Source organism: Dreissena polymorpha, chromosome 2, assembly GCF_020536995.1.
Source record: "Dreissena polymorpha isolate Duluth1 chromosome 2, UMN_Dpol_1.0, whole genome shotgun sequence".
In the NCBI taxonomy this organism is placed as follows: domain Eukaryota; kingdom Metazoa; phylum Mollusca; class Bivalvia; order Myida; family Dreissenidae; genus Dreissena; species Dreissena polymorpha.
In genome coordinates this window covers 44788795-44807546 of record NC_068356.1, presented here as the reverse complement: position 1 = coordinate 44807546, position 18752 = coordinate 44788795, and the positions used below count along the sequence as shown (strand labels likewise).

General features: G+C 37.9%; 3 protein-coding genes across 7 annotated transcripts in view; 1 reads left to right on the top strand and 2 right to left on the bottom strand.

Annotated features, from left to right (window-relative positions):
- LOC127866871 (sodium-independent sulfate anion transporter-like) overlaps positions 1-2077 on the bottom strand; it is an 87714-nt gene extending 85637 nt beyond the window's left edge. The window contains exon 1 of the mRNA XM_052407694.1: positions 2017-2077. The gene's annotated coding sequence lies outside the window, so the exon portion shown is untranslated. The remainder of the gene's footprint in view (positions 1-2016) is intronic.
- LOC127866874 (N-sulphoglucosamine sulphohydrolase-like) lies at positions 2071-12519 on the top strand. Its single transcript, XM_052407701.1, has 7 exons — positions 2071-2256; positions 4601-4733; positions 7199-7332; positions 7873-8023; positions 9217-9455; positions 9821-9996; positions 10994-12519. Exons 1-7 carry the CDS (start codon positions 2169-2171, stop codon positions 11627-11629), a joined length of 1557 nt encoding a protein of 518 aa, XP_052263661.1. The 5' UTR covers positions 2071-2168; the 3' UTR covers positions 11630-12519.
- Positions 12342-18752, bottom strand: part of LOC127866872 (leucine-rich repeat-containing protein 45-like) — a 25756-nt gene continuing 19345 nt past the window's right edge. For all 5 annotated transcript variants that reach the window (XM_052407697.1, XM_052407699.1, XM_052407696.1 and 2 more), the window contains exons 15-18: positions 16474-16659; positions 15509-15682; positions 14078-14225; positions 12342-13740 (exon numbers count right to left, since the gene is read on the bottom strand). In XM_052407697.1, coding sequence (XP_052263657.1) covers positions 13553-13740; positions 14078-14225; positions 15509-15682; positions 16474-16659 — 696 coding nt within the window. In that variant the 3' untranslated portion in view covers positions 12342-13552. The remainder of the gene's footprint in view (positions 13741-14077; positions 14226-15508; positions 15683-16473; positions 16660-18752) is intronic.

Genomic DNA, 18752 nt, shown 5'->3' with positions numbered 1-18752 from the left:
GACAATGTAGCAGCCTGTTGAAGAATACATCCTTCAGAGATGGATAGGCCACACCATTCACAAGCCTGCATCCAATATGTCAGGGCAATCTCTCACCTGGAACCCCCAATGGAAAAGGAGGAGAGGGCCGCCTAGAAACGTCGGCGCTGCGACCTGGATTCAGTTGCTAAGCAGATGGGAAAATGTTGGGGCAGCTTGATAGACTAGCCCAGAACCGAGATACCTACAGGAAGCCAGACTGAACCTTAGGCAAAGATGAGATGATGAAAATTCTGTTAAGTTATTGTGCTTATAAAATATATATTATTATAATCATTTTACAATTCTCAGTTGAAAAAGTAATTAGGAGCATATGCACATACTACTTGAGAGTTAACAATATTTCACTTTAGCCATATAGGGAAAACTGCAGGTTTTTTTTCCACTTTTTGGGAAGATAGCCCATGGCTTTGGAATTGGGAATTCTATCGGCATTTTCATGAAATTGGGAAAATAAATTCATTGGCCTTTATTTCCACATGAAAAGTCCACTGATTAGGGAAATACTAAATTTGATATAACTCTTTATAATCATATAATACTTTGTTAGATGTAATTGAATTGAAATTGAGATAAAATATGCATAAGACTTCTTTCTAAAAAAAAAAAAAAAAATTATTTTTTTTTGGAAATTGGGAATTTTTTGCCACATTTTGGGAAAAAAGTATACTTTTTGGGATTGGGAACATAGCCGAATTTCGGCTATAAAATCGGGCCAAAAAAAACCCTGATTAACTACACTGTCCTCTGGGGAGCCATATTTTTCAGTGGACCAGAACCCTTGCTGAGCGAGTAACCAAGTTTTTGACCTCAGGTGCCCAATTTTGAACTCAGCTGAGATTTATATGGAACAAATGTTATGACCAAGTTTCATGAATATTGGACAATTTATATGTCAAAAAGAAATATAGGGACAATTGAACTTTACCGGTACGCAACACTTAACATCAAACAGCGTACCCTAACCCTAACCCTTAACACCTAACACATAACAACTAACGCAACACCTAATAATCCTTTTTATCATATATATTTCCTTAGTATCGGGGGCTACCGCCCCCAACCCCCGCTTTGTCGATAGCGGTAAACAATTGCGTACCGGTAAGAGTTCAATCTACTTGTCTTATTGTCCCTCTCACACTTGTCTCACTGTCCCTCTCACAATTGTCTCACTGTCCCTCTCACACTTGTCTCACTGTCCCTCTCACACTTGTCTCACTGTCCCTCTCACACTTGTCTCACTGTCCCTCTCACACTTGTCTCACTGTCCCTCTAACACTTGTCTCACTTTCCCCTGTATCATTCACTCTGCTTACACAACATATAAAAGGCACATTGAGGCAATTTTTATGCAGATGTTTTATAGGCATACTGTTTTACTCCAGTATAATTATGCCCCCCTTCGAAGAAGAGGTGGTATATTGCTTTGCTCATGTCGGTCGGTCTGTCGGTCGGTCTGTCGATCCGTCCACCAGGTGGTTGAACTTTACCGGTACGCAACACTTAACATCAAACAGCGTACCCTAACCCTAACCCTTAACACCCAACACATAACAACTAACGCAACACCTAATAATCCTTTTTATCATATATATTTCCTTAGTATCGGGGGCTACCGCCCCCAACCCCCGCTTTGTCGATAGTGGTAAACAATTGCGTACCGGTAGAGTTCAATCTAGCTGAAATATAACAAGGTTTTACTTTAGCCATACAAGGAAAACCTCCTCGCCTTTAGTGACAATGTTTTTCAATGAACCTGAACCATTTTTAATATCAGCCACTTTAGGCATTAAAAAGTGCTATGTCCTATGATGCTTTTCTTTATCAAACAAATAAAATTGTATAAAGATATTGCTTTTTATGAATGTTGGTACTAATCACGACTAACAATTACATAAGATAAGTTTATACACTCCAATCGCGAATTCAACTAATAATACAGCGTAATACAGAACTTAAAAAAAGAACCAAACTTACTTGTTGTTACATATTGAAAGTCCATGGTCATGTGATAGAGTCATGTGATAAGAATGACACGGTGTCTATGTAAACATTACATCTCACAAATGGTTGAAAGTGGTTTAGGATATTCCACTTGAGTTTCGTTTTAGTCATTGCAACTAACGAAGATGAAGGATTACTTGACACTGTTGAGTATTGTTTTTCTTTGCTATTTTCTAGCAGGGGCAGAATCGAAGAATGTGCTTGTTTTGCTTGGTAAGAAACTTTGTTTCCTTTAGTTATGATTATCCAAAGACCTATACTCTATAGGTCTTTGGATTATCAGGTGTTTTTGTATGCAACTTTTTGCAAGATACACTCTAAACTAGCTTATGAACCCATAACTTTAAATGTCGCTTTGCATACACAATAATTTCAATAATAATAATATTCATATGCACTCTACAAAATTACGTATTGGCCGCTTTTAATATTTTATGTTCTCAAAACTGAATCGACCACTCTCAGATCTGTTTATACTGCCTAACTGGAACACTTGTCGCATTCCGACCCATACCTAGTTGGATCAAAGCCTTTTAAAGACCATAATTTAAGCGGTTAAGCTATCTTGTCTCATCTGATGGTTTTCTTCTTGTAGGTTTTGTATCAACTTATAATAGTACAAATTAATTTCAAAGTGTGCATGACAGGGTGGTACACATTTTTTAGTGTTCCAATTTTCCTTGTTCAGTCAGTTTTTGAAATTGTTCACATTCTTTCGAAAAAAATGGTATCATCATTCAGACTGTTCCAAAATGAAAAGATCTAATTGAGAAAAAAATCGATATTTTGTCATGTCTCAAACTTGAACGTACCACATGCTCACTGTCTAACTACTTCACCTGTCTCAACTTCACACATGTCATATCTATATCTGCCTTACTGTCTCACATGTCTAACTTTTGACTTGTGTCACTGTCCCTCTCACACTTGTATCACTGTCCCTCTCACACTTGTCTCACTGTCCCTCTCACACTTGTCTCACTGTCCCTCGCACACTTGTCTCACTGTCCCTCTCACACTTGTCTAAAGTTCTCTCTCACACTTTGTTGTAATGTCACTCTCACACTTGTCTCACTGACCCTCTTACACTTGTCTCGCTGTCTCTCTCACGCTTGTCTCACTGTCCCTCTAACAGTTGTCTCACTGTCTCTCTCACACTTGTCTTACTGTCCCTCTCATACTTGTCTCACTGTCCCTCTCACACTTGTATCACTGTCTCTCTGTCCCTCTCACACTTGTCTCACTGTCCCTCTCACACTTGTCTCACTGTCCCTATCACACTTGTCTCACTGTCCCTCTCACAGTTGTCTCACTGTCCCTCTCACGCTTGTCTCACTGTCCCTCTCACACTTGTCTCACTGTCTCTCTCACACTTTGTTGTACTGTCACTCTCACACTTGTCTCACTGTCTCTCTTACACTTGTCTCACTGTCCCTCTCACACTTGTCTCACTGTCCCTCTCACATTTGTCTCACTGTCCCTCTCACAATTGTCTCACTGTCCCTCTTACACTTGTCTCACTGTCTCTCTCACACTTGTCTCACTGTCCCTCGCACACTTGTTTCACTGTCCCTCTCACACTTGTCTCACTGTCTGTCTTACAATTGCCTCACTGTCTCTCTCACACTTGTCTCACTGTTCCTCTCACACTTGTCTCACTGTCCCTCTCACACTTGACTCACTGTCCCTCTCACACTTGTCTCACTGTCCCTCTCACATTTGGCTCACTGTCCCTCACACTTGTCTCACTGTCCCTATCACACTTGTCTCACTGTCCCTCTCACACTTGTCTCACATGTCTAGCTCTCACACTTGTTTCAATGTCCCTCTAACACTTGTCTAACTGTCTCTATCACACTTGTCTCACTGTCCCTCTCACACTTGTCTCACTGTCCCTCTCACACTTGTCTAACTGTCCCTCTCACACATGCCTCACTTTCCCTCTCACACTTGTCTCACTGTCCCTCTCACATTTGTCTCACTGTCTCTCTCACACTTGTCTCACTGTCCCTCTCACACTTGTCTCACTGTCCCTCTCACACTTGTCTCACTGTTCCTCTCACACTTGTCTCACCATCCCTCTCACACTTGTCTCATTGTCCCTGTCACACTTGTCTAACTGTCCCTCTCACATTTGTCCCACTGTCCCTCACACTTGTCTCACTGTCCCTATCACACTTGTCTCACTGTCCCTCTTACATTTGTCTCACTGTTCCTCTCACACTTGTCTCACCATCCCTCTCACACTTGTCTCATTGTCCCTGTCACACTTGTCTAACTGTCCCTGTCACACTTGTCTCACTGTCCCTATCACACTTGTCTCACTGTCCCTCTCACACTCGTCTCACTGTCCCTTTCACACTTGTCTCACTGTCCCTCTCACACTTGTCTCACTGTCCCTCTTACACTTGTCTCACTGTCCCCATGTATCATTCACTCAGCTTATACAACATATAAAAGGCACATTGTGGCAATTTTTATGCAGATGTTATATAGGCATAATGTTTTACTCCAGTATAATTTATTTTTTGACACTTTCTGTGGACTTTTCATTCAGCGGATGATGCAGGATTTGAGACAAAAGTATACAACAATAGTGTGTGTAAAACACCAAATCTGGACAAACTGGGAGAGCGAAGTCTAATCTTCAGGAATGCCTTCACATCGGTCAGCAGTTGTTCACCCAGCCGGTTTGTATACATTGTACTAGCCTCATTATGGGATAACTGGGCTTAATGCATGTGCATAATCCTGGATTGCACAGGCTAATCTGGAACAACACTTTCCGCATAGACTGGATTTTTGGTTAGAAGAAACTGCCTTTAAAAGTAAAGTTCCATAAAGGCGGAAAGTGTCATCCCTAAATAGCCTGTGAAGCATTGGCTGATTTGGAATGGCTCTAAAAGCACAGGCATTAAACCCATTTTCCAAGAACAAGGAATACAGGGCCGTACCCAGGATTTTTTTTACTGGGGGGGACCCAACCAGGGGAGGGTTTGGGAGGGGTCCTCCCTCCCTATATATATACTTTTTTTAATTTGGCACTTTGCAAGGTGAATTTTCATGCTTATAAAAAACGTATTTTGTGATATGAATTAATGGAATATAACAAGTAAATCAGCACATTTCGGAAGTCTTAAACTTAAAACATTGGTTTGAATTCACAACAATATTAAAAACTTTAGATTTCCGAAACTTACAGGTTTAAACTGACAATTATCCACATCAACTCTCAAATTGCTTCCACCATTTTTTTTCACAAATCAATAACGTCACAGGTTTTTTTAAATCTGATTTTTTTTAAAAGACCTTGTCTCGGCAAATTTATGAATCTGTTTTTCTTTTAAACAAACATGTTAACTATCTCATCGTAGTCTTTTTCAGTGATTTCTTTTCAAAAATTATAAATACTCAGTTTTAATACCTTTGTCAGTGTTTTTGTTCCGGTTCAAATTCAGGGCCCTATTCTCAATGCAAAAAGTATATATTGGGACCTAAACATTCCCAATGAAAGGTTTAAAAAAAAACTTTTAGAAGGGAAAAATACGTCTAGGGCCTTCTCAAAGAAGAAAAAAACATGCGTTGGCAATTATCAGACCATAGTCTACGAACTCCTGTAGCAGTTGCTTCCATTCGCTGCACGTATCAAAATACATGTTACATCAACCATCGATAGATGAAGCATTCATGATCACGATGGGGGACTGATCGGGTATGTGTGTACAAGGCAAAAGAAAACATTGCCTAGAGGCTTATCTCGATTGGCGAGCGTTAATCCCCTTGTTTATCAGGGACAATAAAACATAGCTGCTCTGTTGTTTTGAGGGAAAGTATACTGTGGGCCCTTGCACGAGAGAAAAAATTGCAGTGGGCCGATTATTAAAAAAAAATCATAGTTCGACAGCCAGCTGGGGGGGGCCCGGGCCCCTGGGCCCAAGACCTGGGTACGGGCCTGGATTATATAATAACAATGTTTTTTTTATATTTTCCATAAAGGGCGTTTAAAGTTACAAAATAACAAAAGTTGACATAAGCTATTCATTAAAGGAACTTGTTAACAGATTTTGGCATGTTTTGATATTTGTCATTGAATGCTTTAAATTGATAAATGAACATCAGAACACCCATACCTGGGCTTGAACCACTGACCCTTTTTACTTAAAGTCTAGTGCTGAAACCACTTGACCACTGATACAGTTCTCTATGTATTTTATACTTCATATAAGCAAACCATGTGATGTCACAAAATGAAACAATAAAAACAAACCTCTCAAAATTATTCATTTGTTTTGCCTTAGTGTAACGCTTAAAAAATTTCAGGTTTTTAAATCATGAAATGATTCATACAATGGACGTTTTTGAGCATGATTTTTCCCTCTCAAATAACATAACTGTAAAAAAATGCAAATCTAAAACCTGTTTTTTCAATTTTGTCAATTTATCAAACTGTGTACAAGTCCATTTAAGTTAGAATGATCAAGGAATTATTTGAAGAAATTGGACCCATGACAAATTAGTGTTTCAATTGCATTATTGTTCTTTTTACTATAGAAATGTGTAAAATATACCTAGGGTCCTTACATATCTTTTTTCAGATAATGTGTTTACATTGTCTTGTTGGGATCTGAACAAACTGAAATGTACAATAAAAATATTATGAATATATCTGAGGATTCTAGCTTGTGAGCAATGACACACATAGAAATATCAACTTTCGACATAAATGAAGCAGTAGAGGTACATATTGGTCCCCCTTTACCTTCTGTGTCCAGAGATTGAAACATGTTCAAATTATTTTAATAATGCAACCATATTTTGTTCTATTGTTTACCAATTAAATGTAGGCCAATACTTGTTTAGCAGATTTTGTGCCAAAGGCAAATACCAGTCAACGTTTGAGATGTCTAGATCCTCATTCTGGGAAAACTGGGCTTAACGCATGTCCCAGAGTAGCCTGTGCAATCCATACAGGCCAATCTTATACTTCACTTTCTGCTTAAACAGGCATTTTGATAATTAAGACAAGACTTCTTTTAAAGTGGACATTGTTGTCCCTGATAAGCCTGTGTAGATGGACAGGCTCATTTGTGATGACACTTTATGAACATGCATTAAGCCCAGTTTTCCCAGAGCGAGGCTCAATTTTTCCCTGCAGCTCGGTGGTGCTGACAGGTTTGCCCCAGCACCAGAATGGCATGTATGGGCTATACCAGGGCTACCATCACTTCACAAGCTTTGACGAGGTACAAAGTCTGCCCAAGATCCTGCAGGACCACAATATTAGAACAGGTAAAACTATGGCACAAGAACGCCATTGTGAATGTTTGGCATTTTAACTTGGAAATTGTTAATTTTAGATATGTTGCGTTGAAAAAATAAAGTCAGTTTAATTGCCAAGATAACTATATTTAAACATTTTATAGACAATGTTTATCTGACAGCATCAAGAATATTGAACTTGCAACTTGAAGGGCAATTGAAATGAAAGTAAAATGATTGTTTTATTGACAATTTTGGGACAGTTGAACAGATAAAGTAAAGATTTGTTAACTGACAATATAAGGACAGTTGAAATGACAATACACTCAAATACACTTAAACTGAAATATTCCTAATAAAATAAAGAATACTTTTTTGGATGAATGATTTGTATAAAACTTTGTGAAAATTTTCTCAAACAACAACAGGCAAAATTACAAGTAAATACATGTACTTCGAGAAAATAGCATTATAGAAAGCATTTTATTAGAAGTACGTTTGAGTGTATTAGAACAGATTAACTCAATAGATAAAAACATACAAGTTAATTGTTTTTTAAACTGATTTCAGGAATAGTTGGCAAGAAGCATGTTGGCCCCGAGGAAGTGTACCCGTTTGACTACGAGATGACCGAGGAACAGCACTCCATTCTCCAGGTGGGCAGGAACATCTCATACATGAGGAACCTCGTGAGGAAATTCCTCCAGGCTAACGACTCCAGGTGAGAAATACCCCTTTCCCCCCATAAGAAGCAAATGGAAAATGGCTTTTGCAACCAGCATAAAACCAGAACAGCCTGCGAGTAACTCGCAGGCTGTTCAGGTTTAATGCTGTTTGCTGCTCATAAGTAACTAAGGGTTGGAAATGAAGCCTCTAAAAGTTGAATTTAGTAAGAAAGGTTTTTAATTAAATGTAATTTTGTAAGTGATGACAAATGCGTCAAAATACGTATCTAAGTGGTAAAGGGATACATAGACATTATATATCATTGAAATTGTGTTGTTTCCTGGTCTAATAATCTATTTACTGTAGTACTTAATAAAGTTCTTCAACTTTGCTCAGCTTAAGCATGCACAGAAGAAAAAATGATGGCATTTGTTTAGTCTTTTTTAAAAACTTTTTCTATATCTTGTTTCACGAACAGTATTTGACCAGGAACCAAGTGACAGTTCTTACAGGGAATCAGTGAGCAATATTGCTGCTAATTTTCGATTGTATTTAACTGCTTGAGCTGTGAATATCACATTTGAAATCTCTGATATAAATAACATGAAAACATAAACTTACAATATAATTTGATATAACAGATTAAGATATAGACAATATTACAGAATGCATCTGTTAAAAAGAGAATTTTATAAGATTTCCACCTCTAGTTTGTGACAGCCAATATAGATCTATATGAAAACAATGGTAATCAAGATATCTCCATTTTGATCAAATCTTATGGACTGGCAAACTTGGAAAAACAGCGGCTTTATGGATGCGAGTAAATTGTCATCCCTTATTAGCCTGTACCAATTGCACTTTCCACTTAGACAGTATTATGCATTTAGAAAAGGCACCCGTGAAACCAACAATTTTGAATTTTTTTGTCAGAAAATTAAGTATACATGTACAATGTACATGCCTTGTTAAAATAAATGTGAGCTTTGCTGAGGGAAAACAAGTCTTTATGCATGTTGTCCTGTACTGTCTGCACAGGCTAATCAGTGACAACACTCTCTGACTTAACTGGATTTTAGCTAAGAAGAGATTTCCTTTAAACGGGAAGTACCATAAATGCAGAACATGTCGTCCCTTATAAGCTTGTGCAGACTGAACAGGCTTATCTGTGGCATTACTTTATGCACTTGCATTAAGCCCCATTTTCCCAGAGCACGACTCAAATATAGAATGTTTCCCACCATGCAGGCCATTTTTCCTGTACATCGGTTTCCATGACCCTCATCGTTGTGGCCACGAGAATCCCAAGTACGGTACCTTCTGTGAGATGTTTGGGAACGGGGAACCGGGCATGGGTACCATCCCTGACTGGGAACCAGTGACCTATAACCCCTCAGAGGTCGAGGTGCCCTACTTTGTGCAGGACACACCCGCAGCCAGACTGGATATTGCCAAGCAGTACACCACCATTAGTAGACTGGACCAAGGTTAGTGATCTGGACCAAGGTTTGTCAATGCAATGATTTGAGTCTTGTTTTTGGAAATCTGGGCTTAATGCATGTGCGTAGTGTCGTCTCAGATAAGCCAGTCTGCCCAGGCTAATTAGGACAACACTTTCAGCCTTAACTGGATTTTTGCAAAACACACCATACAGGCTAATCAGTGACTATGTTTTCTGCTTTTATGATTTTTTCGTTTTTAGAAAGTCTCTTTTAAACAGACATCAAGTCTAAAGCCGAAAATGTTGTTCCTGATCAGCCTGCACTTGCAAATCTGGGAGGACACTTTAAGCACATGCATTAAGCCCCATTTTCCCAGAGCACGGCTCAAATGTTCTACTGGTTCTCCCCAGGAGTGGGTCTCATGCTAGAGGAGCTGGAGCAGTCAGGGCATGCAGACGACACTCTTGTGCTGTTCTCTTCAGACAACGGCATTCCATTCATCAATGGACGAACTAATCTGTATGATTCTGGTATGGCAGAACCATTTTTGCTGTATTCACCGTTCCACATCAAGAGGCAAGGGCAGGTTAGTGATTCTATTTTTGTCTCGTGGGTCAGGGATCTAGTTAGGGCCTCTGCCTATGGAACAGGTGGTACAAAGTTCCAGTCACAAGCTGGCAGTTTTCTGCCATGGCCGGTTTCCTACCCAGCAGCTAGTCAATATTGGATATGAATCTGAATTAAAGATGTTCATTATAAGTAACTGTGTCTCAGAATTTAAAATTGGCTGGCATGGGGTGGTATTAGACGACAATTTACTTGTATGCACAATATTTCATTCAGTCAGGTTTGATTGTGATCATTAAAATTCGCAATTGTTTGAAGTTATTATTTGCTTCTGTCTCATTTTCATACATACACTGTATATTGATTTGAACCTGACAGTCTCTCCCTATTGAAGCGTGAAATTCCTAGTTTTCAAGTTTAACAATTCAACACTCCCCTACATTGTTTTAGAACTATGCTCAAGTTGATATTTTTTTTAGTCTATGATAGTTTTTTATAAAACTTTGTACATTACACTCTCACTGGGACTTCAAGTTGAGTTCTATTCAAGAGTGAAAGAAATTAAATAGTAGTTGTATGGCTTTATTTATGTTTTTTGTGAAACAGAAAACCTGATATGTATTGTCAGAGATAATAGTCAAAAACTGTAACATTTTTTTAGAATGGACACCAATAAATCATCACTTTTTAATATGCATTACCTGAAAATAAGTCCTTATCCTTTGATTGAGTTGTGTTTGCACACATTTTTTTTATCAAACACTACTTTAACACTTGTGAATGTGGAATATGGCAGTGATAATGGTATTGAGATGACACCAAATATGTTAAATATCATAAACGTTTTTAACATTATTAATTGGTATCCATGAGTTTATCTATTATTTCTAAGCATTTATGTGGTGGTTTATTTTGTATTTTATGCATTCAGTTTTAGTTGCAAAAATATTTTTTTTATTTAAGGAATCAAAAATAGTCAAATTGTTACGGACATCATTTCCACAACTTTTTTGCAGGTCAGTGATGCATTGGTCAGTCATGTGGATATCACTCCAACCGTTCTAGACTGGTTCAACATTTCATATCCAACTTACACAGTCAACAACAAACCAGTCCAACCCACTGGCAAATCTCTACTTCCTGTCCTAGATATTGAACCCAAGACTGGTTTTGACACAGTGTATGCCAGTCATAACCTCCATGAGGTTACAATGTACTACCCAATGCGTGTCATCCGTAACAGGCAATACAAGTTAATTCATAATCTGAATTTTAAAATGCCATATGGTATTGACCAGGACTTCTTCATTTCTGATTCATTTCAAGATATTCTGAACAGAACTCGAGCTGGAGAGCCGACCCACTGGTTTAAAACATTGAGTGAATATTACTACAGGGCGTCATGGGAGCTCTTTGACATTCTGAATGACCCCATGGAGAGAAAAAACCTTGTCAATCACCCGGATGACAAATACCAGGACATCTTTCAGGAGTTGAAAGGTCAACTGTTGTTATGGCAGAACCTGACCTCTGATCCCTGGATCTGTGCCCCCTGGGGGGTCCTGGAGGATGCTGGGCCCTACAAGAGTTCACCTCAGTGCTTTGACCTTGACAATAACCTTGAGGGTCGCAGGGAACATGGAGAATTATGAATGAAGAATTAGAAGCAGAAGTACAAAATCTCGTTACAGATCTGGTATTTAAATGCATGTTCCTAAAGTGTCTTCCAGAGTAGCCTGTGCAGTCCACACAAGCAAATCAGGAACAACACTTTTTGCCAATACTAGATTTCCATTTAGAAGAGAATTTGAACAAAATTTCCATAAACTGGAAAGTGGCGTCCGCACAAGCTAATCTGGGACAATCCTTGATGCATATGCGTTGGTAGCACTGTTTTCACAGAGCGAGGCTCAGATGCCTCATTCCTATAATCATTCTGGCATTGGTTTTGGGATAAAAAAATCAGGTACATGCAGTATTATGAATGAAGGATTCCAAGCAATGGTTCAAAATATCTTTAGAGATCTGGACGAAAAGGCAAATAATTATTGTTATCTTGGTAATTAATGTCTGTTTTTAATAAGCAATCTGGCGCTTGTTTTGTCATACAGTTTACAACTAGATGGAATATTTTCCATGAATATCAAAGAAATGTCACATATTAAGGTTATTGTTCTTTTACCAAACGTCTTTTTTTTCTGGGTTGACTCTGACGAGTGTTTACAAAGTGTAATCTACAATTTGGAATCCCAGACTTCACTTTGAAATCCAGCATGACTGATAATCTGACTGACAAGTTGTAAGATGAACTTTTACAGGCTGTCCTTGGGTGGGTGGACTCAAATCATGTAGAAAAGAATGGTATATATCTATTAAATAATTTTATTTTTTATTTAAAATAGTGCTACATGTCTAATGCATATTTAAGCTATGCTGATTTTGCTGAAAGAAATACCTATTCATTGTACAGAAAATTACATGTAACAATATTTCATATACTATATATGACATTTTACAATAAAACAATAAAGTACAACACAAAGCGTTGTTGGCGTTGAATTGAAAACCGGCTAAAAATACAAATAAGTTAATATGTAAAATTATCACAGATCAAACTGAGACTGTATGCTTGTACAACTAATGCAGATGTAAGCATAATCATGGCCTCCTGGCAATCACACACTGTTAACACGGAAACTGATGCATCTTTAAGTCATAATGGCAAGCAATTTAGGGATTTCCCTCGCATGTTTAAACAAACAGCACATGAATTAAAATTTCAACTACAGTTAAAATGTGATTATGTGAGTCAGGCAAAGCCAACATTCTAAATACACGTAATTACATCAACCAGATAATCACATTTTCTCTAAAGAACTACAAAACATCAATCATAATTGTCAAAGAAAGGATATTGTTTGGTGAAAATTTTCTGTGAGTTATAGAGGAATAAACTTTTTGTAAAAGGGTAAATAATTGTTTTTAAGGCAAAATGACAGAACCGCAGCTTTATCCATATAAGATCAATTGACATATTTGCAGTTAGACTGCTTCAGATACACATTTCAAAGAGTTGATAAAACATGAAGTAATCTAAAACTTTCTGCAGCGCAATAAAATGATTATACAACAAGAAAGAACATATAGTGGATACAAATATAGTTGACACGATACAAATATAGTTGACACAAATACTTCATGGACGCTAAGTTTTGTTGGAATATTTTGTTTGCTGTGGGATTGGATCATTCTGCACATTCAGGCACACACCAAATGATTTTTAAATTCAATAAATGATTGGATAGAGCACATGATTTGGGCATCAATCATGTATGGATGTAAACTTATCTCATCATTTTTGCGTAAATATATATCATGCAGTGTGAAGCTAGTAAAGCTAAGTAAAAACCTGTCCACTTAATGATTACAAAACCGATAAATTTCGATTAAAAACTTCCCACACTATGTTGTTCATCACTCTGTAGCGTTTCATCATTGTATATCAGCAAATAAACTTCTTTTTGCAATTGTTTATCACCCAATACACCACAGCCCATCGCCCCATCAGTTTGCTCTCATCTACTGGGGCTGCCCGGAACCTTGCTCACGTATGTCATGACTGCGTTCTGCAAGATCTGCGCCCGCTGTATCTCTTCCTCGCGTGCCCGGGCTAGCTCCCCCTCCCGTGCGCGCAACCTCTCAGCCAGGTGGGAGATCTCCCTCTCCTTGCTGTCCAGAAGCTCACGGTGCTTCATCAGCTGCTCTGTGAACAACATAGGCACAAACAGGGAGTTAGTCTTTAAGGAATTAATAGTTAACAGACACATTCACAGTGTTTTTATCTTGCAAATTATTTGTGTTTAATCAAGATGTGAAAATAAATTAACATCCTTTGAAAATATTAGTTTGACAGATGGTGGCATAGTGACATTTGTGGTATGTTTTGTTAAAGGAAGTCTTTTCTTAGTGAATAGCACGTTCAGGTGGAAAGTGTTGTCCCTGATTAGCCTCATCTGGGATGACAATTAATACACATGCAATAAGCCCAGTTTTCCATAGCAAAGCTCAATTCATAGCTGAAAGCCTTATACAAGTACTACCAGAGAGTTTAGTGTCCGCCTCTGCCAGTTTGTCTCTGAGCTCCTTCTGTACAGACTTCTCGCTGTCCAGTTTGGTCTGTACAGACTGCAGATCAATCTTCACCTTTCCCACCTCCTGCATCGTGTACATGTTCTTCTTGTTCACCTCCTGTAAGTTGAGGGTTCGATATATAAGAGCTAATGTCTTATTTAAATTACAGATCGGTACCTTTACAAAACCAAGTAATAAATGCCCCACGTCATGCGAATATGGGTCTTATGCGAACACGATAGCTCCTGGGTGCATATGTCATAAGACCATTTTTTGCATGAAATTCAGGCAAGGTTTTGTGGTCACTTAAGTTGACAGGGTAGCTTTTGACCAATATGTGTAACTGTGCAGGCTAGTCTTCGGCTATGCTGGCATGCAGCATAAGACCAATTTTCGCAAGATGCTGGGCTAATTGTGTTGTGGTTATAAAATTGGCCTTGCAACTCTATAGAGGTCCACAGTTTGAATCTCAATAAGGCAGCAATTTCAAGATTAGTCTTAAGACTTCAAGACACCAAGTAATGGTTCATCCCAGGAAACAGAGTCAAGAGAGGTCCTAGAAGTAAGAACTCAAGCGTCCTTAGCGCTTTCAATTCAATTAACAAACAAAGTCTATTGCCTAGCAACAAAGTCCCCTACCGGTGAAACTCCACCATTTTCAGCAATATTTTTATGTCAATATGTTGCCATAGCAACCAGAATTCTTGACTTAGGAACAAAATGAAATGACGTGCATAATCTCAACATTGCTATCTATCCATGTTTCAAGTTTCATGAAAAAATATAAAGAACTTTTAAAGATATCGCAGGATCCACTATTTTCCACTATTTTCAGCAATATTTCTAGTCTATTTGTTGCCATAGCAACCTGAATTCTTGACTTAGGAACAAAATGAAATGACGTGCATAATCTCCATATTAACATCTATCCATGTTTCAAGTTTCATGAAAAATATGAAGAACTTTTAAACTGTATTTTTAATGTTTAAGTTCAACATGAATATGAGGGAAACCCTTGTTTGTTGTATTCAGTATTTAACGGTACTGCTAGTAGTTCAACATGAATATGAGGGAAACCCTTGTTTGTTGTATTGAGTATTTAACGGTACTGCTAGTAAAGTAAACCTTTCAATTTTTTTAGTACAAATTTACACATAATCCACTTACATTAGTTTTTTGTTATTTAATTCAGTTAATCAGAATATGAAACCATATAAACATGTATCCTATAATCCATAATTATACCAACAGTACTTAAACAAAACATTAATTCAACATGTTCCCCACATGATGTACCGTTAAATAACTTAAATAAAATAATTAAACATTATACAATTTGAAAGAAAACACTTTTTGACACATAAAATATACAAAAAGTTAAAATCCCAGCTAATGCCTACCTCACTAAGCTCCTCTATCCTGCGTTTGTACGTCTCAACCTCCAGCGTGAGAGAGCTATTTTTAGACGAGAGTTCGGTGATGTGCGACTGCTGCTGGTTGTGACGACTCTGTAGCTCATCCTTGGAGATCTGAGCCAACCGTAACTTCTCTTCCAGAGCCTTGAAACGACTCTCCTGAAAACAGGGAACCAAAATAAAAGGGGCAGTCCTGAAACAGGGAACCAGAATTAATTTGAGCCTCGTTCTGGAAATTTGGGCTTTATACATGTGCGTGAAGTGTCGTTCCAGATTAGCCTGTGCAAGTTTACCATATAGAAAGTCATAGCACCTTCTATGAAAGTCTTAATTAAGTGGTAATTAGCAATCTTTGTACACTTGCCTTTCGCATTTATGGGATATATTTTTTTTTAACACTTCACAAATGAAACAGTCTTTTAAGGATAATCAATGTGTTTGAGGTCATTTAACAGGGCAAAATAATGGGTTAATGACTGTTGGTATGTGCTCTTAGCACAAAATTGCATTTAATTATGCATTTTTGATTCAACAAATGAGAATCAGTTTACGCATTAGTAAAAATTGGTAAATGTGATGTAACTGAATAAGACACATTGCCATCCCCCGAAAATAAGGAATTGAACAATACTTTTTATTCCATTTTTATAATTGAGCGTTGTTCTGCGAAAACTGGCTTCAAGCATGTGCATAAAGTATTATTCTAGATAAGCCTGTGCAGTCTGCACAGGCCAATCAGGTACGACACTTTTAGCTTTTTTGCAATTTTCCGTTTACACAAAGTCTTTTCGAAATAAAACTCTTGTTTAGGCGTAAAGTGTTGTCCCTGATAAGCCTAAGCAAACTGTTCACGCTTATCTGGGCTGAAAAACTTAATGCACATCCATTAAGCCCATTTACCAAAAAGGCGGCTCATAATGAAAGCTATTCCATGACTTGTAAATCCCTACCTCCTCAAGTTTTACTTTCTGTCGTGCGATGTTCACGTTCTCCTCAGCCTGCAGTCGATCTGTCATACTCATCGTCTTCATGAGGGATAACTCCTCCTCTAGCTGTAGACGAGACAACTCTAGACGCTGGATTCTTTCCCTTAGAACCTTCTCTGTCTCCTCTGCCTCGGATTTCAGCCTCGCAATCTATAGACAGGGGCCAGTTTTTAGAAACATCTAGTACAGCTATCCTAGCAAACAAAGAATGAATATTCACAAGTTCAATCATATATATTTAACCAATGTTGCCAGCATTCTTGAGTTGAGACTAAGTTTTCGGCTTAGAGCATTCGTAGTAAGTCCTTAAAACCAGAGCTGTTTCAGAAAATTAATATCTGAAAATTAATATATCCAACTGTGTCAGAAATATCTAGGAAGTCCAATTTTATCATTATAACCGCCTTTTTAAGAAACAAGCTTTTTTTCTCAAAATGCGATATAACATCACCTGAAAGGTGGAATCGGACCACTGTGGGATACTATATCACCTACAGGTTTGGAGTTGTCTCCTCTACACTGCACTTCGGACCACCGAAGGTCATTCAGGCAGTATTGCATGGAGTAGAAGTGGTTTATATAGTCACTTTATCCATATTTAGACATTGGTCATGTTATTAGTCTTTTTATTATGGAAATTTAATTATTTCAGTCATTAATATTTAATCACATAACTTGTAAAGAGGTATTTTTCTTATATCATTTTAAAAAACATACAAATATTTTATTAATGTATTAAGTTTTGAGAAAATTCTCTTATAAGAAAATGACAATTTTAGAATAAAGTAAAAATATTAATTGTTTGCTTGATTGACAAGGGAAGTAACTCTTAAATGTTCTGATTTTTATGCCCCCCTTCGCGGAAGAGGTGGTATATTGCTTTGCTCATGTCGGTCTGTCTGTCGGTCTGTCCGTCCACCAGGTGGTTTCTGGATGATAACTCAAGAACGCATACGCCTAGGATCATGAAACTTCATGGGAAGATTGATCATGACTCGCAGATGACCCCTATTGATTTTGAGGTCACTAGGTCAAAGGTCAAGGTCACGGTGACCCGAAATAGTAAAATGGTTTCCGGATGATAACTCAAGAACGCATACGCCTAGGATCATGAAACTTCATGGGTAGATTGATCATGACTCGCAGATGATTCCTATTAATTTTGAGGTCACTAGGTCAAAGGTCAAGGTCACGGTGACCCGAAATAGTACAATGGTTTCCGGATGATAACTCAAGAACGCATACGCCTAGGATCATGAAACTTCTTGGGTAGATTGATCATGACCCGCAGATGACCCCTATTGATTTTGAGGTCAATAGGTCAATGGTCAAGGTCACGGTGACCCGAAATAGTAAAATGGTTTTCGGATGATAACTCAAGAACGCATACACCTAGGATCATGAAACTTCATAAGTAGATTGATCATGACTTGCAGATGACCCCTATTGATTTTGAGGTCACAAGGTCAAAGGTCAAGGTCACGGTGACCCGAAATAGTAAAATGATTTTCGGATGATAACTCAAGAAGGCTTTTGCCTAGGATCATGACACTTCATAGGTACATTGATCATGACTCGCAGATGACCCCTATTGATTTTCAGGTCACTAGGTCAAAGGTCAAGGTCACAGTGACAAAAATCCCTTTTGATAGAAATAAAATGATTTTCACTATATTATACCATTTCAAAGGAGTAAAAAAGAGTTATATAGTCAAGCTATTCATATTTAGACATCTGACAGGTTATAAGTCTTTTTTCATTATTTAAATTTAATTATATTAGTTATAAATGATAAATCAAATAATAAACAAGACTATTGTCAAGCAATATGGTCCCCTACAGGCTCCACCATTGTCAGAAATTCCAGCATTGTCAGAATTTTGTGTTGTTGTTGCCATAGCAATCAGAATTTTTGACATAGGAACAAAATGAAATGACGTTCATAATGTCCATATTGCCATCTATCCATGTTTCAAGTTTCATGAAGAAATATGAAGAACTTTTAAAGTTATCCCAGGATCCAGATAACCACCATTTTCAGCAGTATTTCTAGTCGATTTGTTGCCATAGCAACCAGAATTTTTGACGTAGGAACAAAATGAAATGACGTGCATAATGTCCATATTGCCATCTATCCATGTTTCAAGTTTCATGAAAAAATATAAAGAACTTTTAAAGTTATCGCAGGATCCAGAAAAGTGTGACAGACTCACAGTCCGACGGACACACAGAGCGCAAACCAT

What these genes read in the sequence shown, in the direction of transcription:
- LOC127866874 (XM_052407701.1), top strand. Translation starts at nt 2,169, where the DNA reads ATGAAGGATTACTTGACACTGTTGAGTATTGTTTTTCTTTGCTATTTT. An exon ending in CTCCAGGCTAACGACTCCAG is followed by an intron (nt 8,024 to 9,216) that starts GTGAGAAATACC and finishes CCCACCATGCAG; the next exon opens with GCCATTTTTCCTGTACATCG. An exon ending in CATTAGTAGACTGGACCAAG is followed by an intron (nt 9,456 to 9,820) that starts GTTAGTGATCTG and finishes GGTTCTCCCCAG; the next exon opens with GAGTGGGTCTCATGCTAGAG.